The sequence below is a fragment of the Lithobates pipiens genome, unplaced genomic scaffold (assembly GCF_037356315.1).
Source record: "Lithobates pipiens isolate NorthernLeopardFrog02 unplaced genomic scaffold, aLitPip1_a1.2 Scaffold_18, whole genome shotgun sequence".
Taxonomy (NCBI): Eukaryota; Metazoa; Chordata; class Amphibia; order Anura; family Ranidae; genus Lithobates; species Lithobates pipiens.
Window position 1 is genome coordinate 38,652,121 of NW_027507758.1, and position 11,104 is coordinate 38,663,224.

The 11,104-nt window shown below is 44.7% G+C and overlaps 1 protein-coding gene across 1 annotated transcript in view; it reads left to right on the forward strand.

Annotated features, from left to right (window-relative positions):
• The window catches only part of FSHR (follicle stimulating hormone receptor), a 242,230-nt gene extending 233,656 nt beyond the window's left edge, over nucleotides 1-8,574 (forward strand). The window contains exon 10 of the mRNA XM_077485598.1: nucleotides 7,330-8,574. Within this exon, the coding sequence (XP_077341724.1) occupies nucleotides 7,330-8,539 (1,210 nt within the window). The 3' untranslated portion in view covers nucleotides 8,540-8,574. The remainder of the gene's footprint in view (nucleotides 1-7,329) is intronic.
• The last annotated feature ends 2,530 nt before the right edge of the window (nucleotides 8,575-11,104 follow it).

Here is an 11,104-nt window from a genome sequence, read left to right on the forward strand (position 1 = left end):
GGGCAGGCATAAGGGCTTACATGTACGTCCTTGCCTGCCCGCCGGTCGGGGGCCCGATCGGGCCCCCGCCCGGTGCCTGCGGCGGTCGGTATTCGTTCGGGAGCGATCCCGGACGAGGGGACGGCCATTCATTCATGGCCACCCCCTCGCGATCGCTCCCGACGAATGAAAATGTCCCGTGACATCACTTCCTCTCCTGTAATGTAAACACAGGAGAGGAAGTGATGTATTCTCTCCTCCGTGTCGGTATTTTTCGTTCCGGCACCGAGGAGAGAGCATCGGTGAGCTGCACAAGCACTACACTACACAGTAGAACATGCCAGGCACACTCACACCCCCCCTTTACCCCCCGATCACCCCCCAATTACCCCTGCCCCCCCAGTCACAGTTACACCAATTGCTTTTTTTTTTTTTTTTTGCATTGGTGTCATTTGTGACTGTAATAACTGTTAGGGCAGTTAGGGTTAGCCCCCTTTAGTTCTAATGTGCCCCCCTAACCCCCCAATAAAGGTTTAACCCCGTGATCACCCCCCGTCGCCAGTGTCACTAAGGCTGGGTTCACATTGCAGCGGTTTATGAGAACGAATGTGATTCGCACCGCACTGCAGTGCAAATCACATCCGATCTCTGTGCGATTCGAGTTCAGCCATACAGATAGTATGGCTGAATTCGTGTCGCACCCGCCGCACCCGCCGCAAATTCGCACGGGACCCTTTTTTTGGCCCGCAGCAGAATCGGATCGCATGGGTGTTCACACCATGCGATCAGAGTTTGCAGATCGCACTGCGATATGCGAACTGATCTGGGGGTGTCATTAACATTTCACTGACACTCCCAGCAGTTCGCATAGGGCAGTGTGAACTGCCGCCGGGAGGCATGCGATGCGGGAACCCGCCGCGGATTCATGGCGTTCCCGCTTCGCTCCAGTGTCAACCCAGCCTAATAAGCGATAGTTTTTCTGATCGCTGTATTAGTGTCACAGGTGACGCTAGTTAGGCAGGTAGGTATTTAGGTTCGCCGCAGCTTTTTAATAGCGCCAGGGACCCCCATATACTACCGCATAAAGCCCCCTGATTGCCCCCTAGTTAACCCTTTCACCAGTGATCACCATATAACTGTTACAGGTGACGCTGGTTGGTTAGTTATTTTTTTATAGTTTCAGGGCACCCGCCATTTATTACCTAATAAAGGTTTAACCCCCTGATCACCCGGCGCGTGTCAATTGTGACTGTAATAACTGTTAGGGCAGTTAGGGTTAGCCCCCTTTAGTTCTAAGGTACCCCCCTAACCCCCCCAATAAAGGTTTAACCCCGTGATCACCCCCTGTCGCCAGTGTCACTAAGGCTGGGTTCACATTGCAGCGGTTTATGAGAACGGATGTGATTCGCACCGCACTGCAGTGCAAATCACATCCGATCTCTGTGCGATTCGAGTTCAGCCATACAGATAGTATGGCTGAATTCGTGTCGCACCCGCCGCACCCGCCGCAAACTCGCACGGGACCCTTTTTTTGGTCTGCAGCAGAATCGGATCGCATGGGTGTTCACACTAGACATGTGCAGAGTAAAATATTTCGTTTCTGAATTTCGTTTTCGTCTGAAAACTTAATTTATTTAGTTACTCCCGAAATTCGTTTTTATTTATTTCGTTTTTCGTTCAAAAATTGCATTCGTCCGAAAATCCACATGAATTACGGTCGAATCTGTCTTGGAAGGCTTATGGTGTCTGTCGAATGTATAAAGAAGATTCGACGGAGCTAACTATATAGCATACTTTAGAACCCTATTAAAGTCTATGGGACTCCAACGTTCAAAATCTAAAGTGCTAATTTTAAAGGCTAATTTGCAAGTTACTGTCCTAAAAAGTGTTTGGGGACCCGGGTCCTGCCCCAGGGGACATGTATCAATGCAAAAAAAAGTTTTAAAAACGGCCGTTTTTTCGGGAGCAGTGATTTTAATAATGATTAAAGTGAAACAATAAAAGTGTAATATTCCTTTAAATTTCGTAGGGGGGGGTTGTCTATAGTATGCCTGTGAAGGGGCGCATGTTTCCCGTGCTTAGAATTGTCCCTGCACAAAGTGTCATTTATGCAGGAAAAAAAGTCCTTTAAAATCACTCGCAGCTATAATGAATTGTCGGCTCCCGTAATACAGAGAACACTCATTGAAAGTCATTGATAAAAAAAAATAAATAAATAAAAAAAAAAGCGTGGGGGTCCCCCAAATTCAATTACCAGGCCCTTCAGGTCTGGTATGGATATTAAGGAGAACCCTGCCTCAAATTTAAGAAAAAATTTGACGTGGGGTTCCCCCTAAATATCCATAACCAGACCCTTCAGGTCTGGTATGGATATTAAGGGGAACCCCGCGTCAAATTAAAAAAAAAATTGACGTGGGGTTCCCCCTAAAAATCCATACCAGACCCTTTATCCGAGCACGCAACCTGGCAGGCCGCAGGAAAAGAGGGGGGGACGAGAAAGCGGCCCCCCCTCCCTCCTGAACCGTACCAGGCCACATGCCCTCAACATTGGGAGGATGCTTTGGGGGTCCGTGACCCCTCAAAGCACCTTGTCCCCATGTTGATGAGGACAAGGGCCTCATCCCCACAACCCTGGCCGGTGGTTGTGGAGGTCTGCGGGCGGGGGGCTTATCAGAATCTGGAAGCCCCCTTTAACAAGGGGACCCCCAGATCCCGGCCCCCCCCCTGTTTGAAATGGTAAGGGGGTACAAAAGTACCCCTACCATTTCACAAAGAAAGTGTAAAAAATGTTTAAATAAAACAAACACACTTTTTAAAAATTCCTTTATTAAAAATAAAAAAAGATTCCAGCGGCGGTAATCCACTCTTGCTATCCAGCGACGGACGGTCAGCTCTCCATCGATGTCTAATGTCATCCAGCGCAGCGCAGCATCCTTCTTCTGTCTCCTCCACGGAGACACTGGAGGCATTCCGGCGCTGACGTTTCTTATATACGGAGGGCGGGGCCACCCGTCACCTGACCCCGCCCCCCTCTGACGCAAGGGGAAACCCGGGGTTCCCCGTGACGTATGGGTGACCCCGCCCCCCTCTGATGTAACGGAAACCTGCCTGTGTTACATCAGAGGGGTGCGGGTCACCCCTACGTCACAGGGAACCCCGGGTTTCCCCTTGCGTCAGAGGCGGGGTCAGGTGACGGGTGGCCCCGCCCACCCTATATAAGAAACGTCAAGCCGCCGGAATGTCTGTAGTGTCTCCTCCACGGAGACAGAAGAAGGATGCTGCGCTGCGCTGGATGACATTAGACATCGATGGAGAGCTGACCGTCCGTCGCTGGATAGCAAGAGTGGATTACCGCCGCTGGAATCTTTTTTTTATTTTTAATAAAGGAATTTTTCAAAAGTGTGTTTGTTTTATTTAACCATTTTTTACACTTTCTTTGTGAAATGGTAGGGGTACTTTTGTACCCCCTTACCATTTCAAACAGGGGGGGGGCCGGGATCTGGGGGTCCCCTTGTTAAAGGGGGCTTCCAGATTCTGATAAGCCCCCCGCCCGCAGACCTCCACAACCACCGGCCAGGGTTGTGGGGATGAGGCCCTTGTCCTCATCAACATGGGGACAAGGTGCTTTGAGGGGTCACAGACCCCCAAAGCATCCTCCCAATGTTGAGGGCATGTGGCCTGGTACGGTTCAGGAGGGAGGGGGGGCCGCTCTCTCGTCCCCCCCTCTTTTCCTGCGGCCTGCCAGGTTGCGTGCTCGGATAAAGGGTCTGGTATGGATTTTTAGGGGGAACCCCATGTCAAATTTTTTTTAAATTTGATGCGGGGTTCCCCTTAATATCCATACCAGACCTGAAGGGTCTGGTTATGGATATTTAGGGGGAACCCCACGTCAAATTTTTTCTTAAATTTGAGGCAGGGTTCCCCTTAATATCCATACCAGACCTGAAGGGCCTGGAAATTGAATTTGGGGGACCCCCACGCTTTTTTTTTTATTTATTTATTTATTTTTTTATCAATGACTTTCAATGAGTGTTCTCTGTATTACGGGAGCCGACAATTCATTATAGCTGCGAGTGATTTTAAAGGACTTTTTTTCCTGCATAAATGACACTTTGTGCAGGGACAATTCTAAGCACGGGAAACATGCGCCCCTTCACAGGCATACTATAGACAACCCCCCCTACGAAATTTAAAGGAATATTACACTTTTATTGTTTCACTTTAATCATTATTAAAATCACTGCTCCCGAAAAAACGGCCGTTTTTAAAACTTTTTTTTGCATTGATACATGTCCCCTGGGGCAGGACCCGGGTCCCCAAACACTTTTTAGGACAGTAACTTGCAGAATCTTTTCTCTCTGTCAAATCTTTTTTCTCTGTCGAATATTTTCTCTATATAATCTTGGACTAATAGAGGTAAGGTTAAGCACATTCGACCACAGGTTCTATAGACAGATTGTTATCGTCAGAGTCATGTCGAATCTCCTATTCTATATCGAACTGTTGTAACAATGAAAACGAAAATAAAGCATTTATTTATGTCGGAACTTTCGTTTTTCGGATTTTGTGCTTTCGTTATCGTTTGTCAAAACGAAAACGAAAATAGCTGAAATTCGGACGAAAATGCATTCGGACGAAAACGAATGCACATGTCTAGTTCACACCATGCGATCCGAGTTTGCAGATCGCACTGCGATATGCGAACTGATCTGGGGGGGTCATTAACATTTCACTGACACTCCCAGCAGTTCGCATAGGGCAGTGTGAACTGCCGCCGGGAGGCATGTGATGCGGGAACCCGCCGCGCATTCGTGGCGTTCCCACATCGCTCCAGTGTGAACCCAGCCTAATAAGCGATCGTTTTTCTGATCACTGTATTAGTGTCACAGGTGACGCTAGTTAGGCAGGTAGGTATTTAGGTTCGCCGCAGCTTTTTATAGCGCCAGGGACCCCCATATACTACCGCATAAAGCCCCCTGATTGCCCCCAGTTAACCCTTTCACCAGTGATCACCATATAACTGTTACAGGTGACGCTGGTTGGTTAGTTATTTTTTTTATAGTTTCAGGGCACCCGCCATTTATTACCTAGTCTCACTAGTGTACCCCTAAATTTAGGGGTGTCTACTTTCCAAAATGGGGTCATTTGGGGGGGGTTTGTGCCATCTTGGCATTTTATGGCCTTCAAAACTGTAACGCCCTTAGAAAGATTGAAGGCGGTGCTTGGTTTTCGGGGCCCCGTACGCGGCTAGGCTCCCAAAAAGTCCAACATATGTGGTATCCCCGTACTCAGGAGAAGCAGAAGAATTTATTTTGGGGTGTCATTTCACATATGCCCATGGCATGCGTGAGCAATATATCATTTAGTGACAACTTTGTGAAAAAAAAAAAAAAGTTTGTAATTTTCCCGCAACTTGTGGCAAAATATAAAATATTCCATGGACTCAAAATGCCTCTCAGCAAATAGCTTGGGGTGTCTACTTTCTAAAATGGGGTCATTTGTGGGGGTTTTGTGCCATCTTGGCATTTTATGGCCTTCAAAACTGTAATAGGTAGTGAGGAGTGAAGTCAAATATTTACGCCCTTAGAAAACCTGAAGGCGGTTCTTGGTTTTCGGGGCCCCGTACGTGGCTAGGCTCCCAAAAAGTCCCACATATGTGGTATCCCCGTACTCAGGAGAAGCAGCAGAATTTATTTTTGGGTGTTTCTTCACATATGCCCATAGCATGTGTGAGCAATATATCATTTAGTGACAACTTTGTGTAAAAAAAAAAAAAATATATATTTTTTGTCATTATTCAATCGCTTGAGGCAAAAAAATAAAATATTCAATGGGCTCAACATGCCACTTATCAATTTCCTTAGGGTGTCTACTTTCCAAAATGGGGTCATTTGGGGGGGTTTTGTACTGCCCTGCCATTTTAGCACCTCAAGAAATGAGATAGGCAGTCGTAAACTAAAAGCTGCGTAAATTCCAGAAAACGTACCTTAGTTTGTAGATGTGACAACTTTTGCGCAAACCAATAAATATACAATTATTGACTTTTTTTTTACCAAAGACATGTGGCTGAATACATTTTGGCCTAAATGTATGACTAAAATTGAGTTTATTGGATTTTTCTAATAACAAAAAGTAGAAAATATCATTTTTTTTCAAAATTTGCGGTCTTTTTACGTTTATATCGCAAAAAATAAAAATCGCAGAGGCAATCAAATACCATCAAAAGAAAGCTCTATTTGTGGGAAGAAAAGGACGCAAATTTTGTTTGGGTACAACATTGCATGACCGCGCAATTACCAGTTAAAGCAGCGCAGTGCCAAATTGTAAAAAGACCTCTGGTCATTTACCAGCAAAATGGTCCGGTCTGAAGGTGGTTAAGTGAGTTATTCCTAAGAATTACAGGACTACAATATAAAACGCCAAATTTTCATGCAAAATAATTGTACCGCTTTTAGCACCTAAAATCCGAAATAATCGTACCGCCAGGGAGGTTAAACCTTGTTACACTATTGGTTGCCTGGCGCATCTCTCTCCCTCCCCTCTTCTGCTCAAGTGAGTATATCCTTTCTCTCTTCCTCCCCTGGACAAAACCAGCTGTTAACCCTTGCAGTGCAGGCAAAGCCCCACTGTATGGGGGGAAAAAAAATCCTGTTCTGCTTTAAGCAAATCACCCCAACTTGAGAGGAACCCCCCTCTAAGACAATGTCACTGGACAGGTGCTCTCATTGGAAGGGTTTCCCTCCCCACTTCTGGAGACAGCTCTCTTTGACTTTCTCCTCACTATTTCGTTACCAAAGTCAATGGTCACCTAGACAATTAGAGAGGGTGAATCCACCTAGTGGAGACATGGACATCAACAAAAAACTTGATAGGACTTCCCTACTCTATCCAAAACTAAGAAATTCGGGCAGCACAGTGGTGTAGTGGTTAGCACTCTCACCTAGCAGTAAAAAGGGTCGCTGGTTTGAATCCTGACCACGTCACTACCTGCCTGGAGTTTGCATGTTCTCCCTGTGCCTGCGTGGGTTTCCTCCAGATACTCCAGTTTCCTCCCACACTCCAAAGACATGCAGGTTGGTTAATTGGCTTCTGCCAAAATTGGCCCTAGTATATGAATGGGGACCTTGGATTGTGGGCTCCTTGAGGGTAGGGACCAATGTAAGTGTGCAATGTACAGGGATAGGGACAATTGTAGACACTCCCTCAGGTTGAACTGGAGTCTTTATTCAACCTTAATAACTATGTAACTATGTAAATAAGAACATATGTCTATACTGTACATACACTTTAAGAAATGGTAATCCATATGTTGTGGTGCATTCATTGATTGTACACTTTGTTTTTTTTCAGTAGCACGGATGTGCATCCTTTGTGCAATAGAAGCAGTTATTTTCTGAATGGAGATTCAAAGTCTACCAACAGAAGATCAGCACAGATGGATTACTACACGAGCAGTGACCTAAGCTTCGAGCATGATGACTTTGACTACTATTTCTGTTTTGATGTGCAGAATGTAAAGTGTTTCCCGAAACCGGATGAATTCAACCCATGCGAAGACATCATGGGCTATGACTTTCTCCGTATCTTGATGTGGTGTATCAGCATTCTGGCCATAAGTGGGAATGCAGTGGTGCTCATAATATTGATAACCAGCAAGTCTAAATTCAGTGTTCCCAAGTTTCTAATGTGCAATCTGGCCTTTGCAGACTTTTGCATGGGCATCTACCTCCTGCTGATTGCCTCTGTGGACATCAAAACAAAAAGCCAATATTATAACTATGCTATCGAGTGGCAGACAGGAGCGGGTTGTCATGCAGCAGGTTTTTTTACTGTGTTTGCCAGCGAACTTTCGGTCTACACACTGACAGCCATTACCCTTGAGCGGTGGCATACCATAACCTATGCGATGCAGCTCCAACGTAAAGTCAGATTACGCCATGCTTTCATCATTATGATTTCCGGTTGGATCTTCGCAATTGTAGTGGCCCTGCTGCCCATTGTTGGCATAAGCAACTACATGAAAGTTAGCATTTGTTTGCCCATGGACATTGAATCTTTACCTTCACAGGCTTATATAATTTTTCTCCTAGTGCTTAATGTTTTGGCTTTTGTGGCTATCTGTATGTGCTATGCACATATATATATCACTGTGCGCAATCCTGATATTGTCTCCTCCCACAGCGACACCAAAACGGCCATAAGAATGGCGGTTCTGATATTCACCAATTTTTTGTGCACTGCGCCCATTTCATTCTTTGCCATCTCTGCCTCCCTGAAGGTTCCCTTAATAACAGTGTCCAATTCCAAGATCCTGTTAGTTCTGTTTTATCCCATTAATTCCTGTGCCAATCCATTTCTCTACGCCTTTTTCACGAAGGCTTTTCGTAAGGACTTTTACATTCTGATGAGCAAGCTTGGTTGCTGCAAGTCACAGGCTCACATTATGAGGACGGAAACCTCCTCGTCAGTTCTCAATTCACGGAACGGGCACTACACTCCCGGGCAAAAAAATAGCTTGGGCTCAGTCTACACGTTGGTCACATTAAATCACCAAAACTGAAACAGAATTGGGTTTGCTTTTTTAAAACATCTAAGGGCAATAGGCAAACCCCCATGTTGGCAAAAAGTCAAATCTGATTGGCTGCTATAGCTTACTGTGCTTTGTCCAAGCTTCTACAATTTACTTAACTGAAGTAAAACTTTTCTTTTAGTAAAGTTGTCACCTAAATTTTCCACATTATTGTAACCTACATAGCAGAAGTTCTGGAGATCTTTACTGTGTGGTCCAAAGAAAGTCCCAGCTGGCTCCTCTATCTACTGTTCACTGCAGCCTCATTCATTTCTATCACAATCTGGATGGCTGGGGCCACCATGAGTATAGATTGGCCATTGGAATGAATGCAGTAAGTGCAGGACCTGGCCTGGAGGATTTGTTTCATCTGCAGGTTGTGGACAGCAGGAAAGGTCCAATAAGGGCTCATGTACCCTACAGCAACTCAAATTTAGGAGCTTTTGGCTTTTTTTTTTTTGCCAAAGCTCCTAAACACAACTCCATAAAAAAAGCCTATGGGGTTGATTTTCTAAAGACAAATAGACTGTGCACTTTGCAAAGTGCAGTTGTTCCAGAGCTTAGTAAATGAGGCAAATCCTCACTTTTCCTAGAGTACCCAATCACGTGCAAGGAAAATAGAAAAAAAAAAAAAACAGCATTTTTCCTTACACATGATTAGACGATGAAAGTCAGCAGAGCTTCTGCTCATTTACTAAGCAACTGAACTTTGCAAAGTGAACAGCCTATTTGCCTTTAGTAAATCAACCCCTGTGTGTCCATGCACACATAAGGCAAATAGACTGTGCACTTTGCAAGAGCAGTTGCTCCAGAGTTAAGTAAATGAGTAGAAGCTCTGCTGACTTCCATCATCCAATCATGTGCAAGCAAAAATGCATTTTTTTTACATTTTCCTTGCATCTGATTGGGTATTTTATGCAAAGTGAAAATGTACCTCATTTACTAAGCTCTGGAGTTAATGCACTTGCAAAGTGCACATGCTATTTGCCTTTAGTAAATCTACCCCATAGGCTTTTACAAGGGTTTAGAAGTTAGGGGAGGTTCACCTCCCTCAACCTCCCCCTCCTGAGCGCAGAAAAATCGTGTTCAGGATAGGAAAGTTTTGCCCGCCAGACCCAAAATGCGGCAACATCGAGGAGCGCTTTTTGCTGCATTTTCCTGTGGCTGACGGTCAACCTTGTCTGTGTGTACATGAGACCTTAGTGATGTTCTCCAGATCAGAGCTGATGGGCTGATGGGTAGCGTACACTGATGGGGGGGTGGGGGGGGGGGGATATTAAGGTGTTACTAAACCTACAACAGTACAATTAATCCATATATGCAGTAAAGCATGCTTGTTATACTCACTGTGGAGCCTAAGGGGTTAATCCTCTGCATTGTATAAGAAGGCTGTTTGATCCTGTCTTCTCTGTTCTTCTCTTTCTTGCACTGTCTCCAATCCATCTCCTGATAGAACAGAGCCTTTGGAGTCACTCTGCACATGCTCAGTTTGGTGTGTATTGCTACAGAGTTTTTTTTTTTTTTTTTTTTTTTTTATTCTTGGGTGCGTTTGATCAGCACAGGCCTAACGAGCACTATCCAGGCAGAGGGTCAGGGGTCTTGCAGCCTCATAGGACAGTCAGAGGAGAATGAAAACTCCTCCTACAAGCTTTAATCAGACACTGATATAAGTCACAAGACTGCTATATACTGCTGGTGAGAAAAGGTATTTAGCAGTTTGTATTTAGTAAAATAATTGCATTTCCATGTTCTGTGTACTGTGTGATCTGATGATTTAGTTTATGCAGGATCCTTTAGTAATACTTTGAGGCTCGGTTCACGCTGCTGCAACCCCAAAGTTGTGAGACTTCAATGCGACTTTTCATGTGACTTTGCCATTTTGCGACTTTGGCTTTGACCAATCATACAGCACAGAGTGGAAGATAACATCTGCCACATACCCATTATTTTTAGTGGGTACTATGTAATAATGGAGTAAAGACATCCAGTGGTGAAGGAGTCATTTTACCTCTATTTTTCTTTTAAATTGCTTCCTTGTTTATTATGTTGATTATTTGGTAGATTTTATAATAGAGTATGATGGTTTTAAACTATTTCTTATTGTCATGTCTATGGCAGTACCATAAAAGTCCTTAGTGCCTCAAAAACCTTCAAACTCTTTGCCCAGTACAGAGTGTGACACATACTGCTGAACTTACAAAACCCTCTGAAGTCTCAGTCAAAGTCGCAAAGAAAAAACAAAAAAACAAAAAAGACTTCCTTGCAACTTTTTGTGATTTTAACATTGCAGTCTATGGCACACACATCACAAGGAACACGCAGAAAAGTCGTGCAGGAACTACTTGAGTCACAGCAATTAAGATGACACCCAATAAAATAAATGTATTTTGACTTGTTACTGTATGTGACTTTCTGTGTCACCCGTCCCAGCAAGTTGCATAAGAAGTCGCAGCAGGGCTAAAGGAAAATTTTATGTAAAGTCAAAGCCCTTGTACACACGGTCGGAGAATCCGTCGGAATGTGTCCTATCGGACCGTGTCGTCGGATAATCCGACT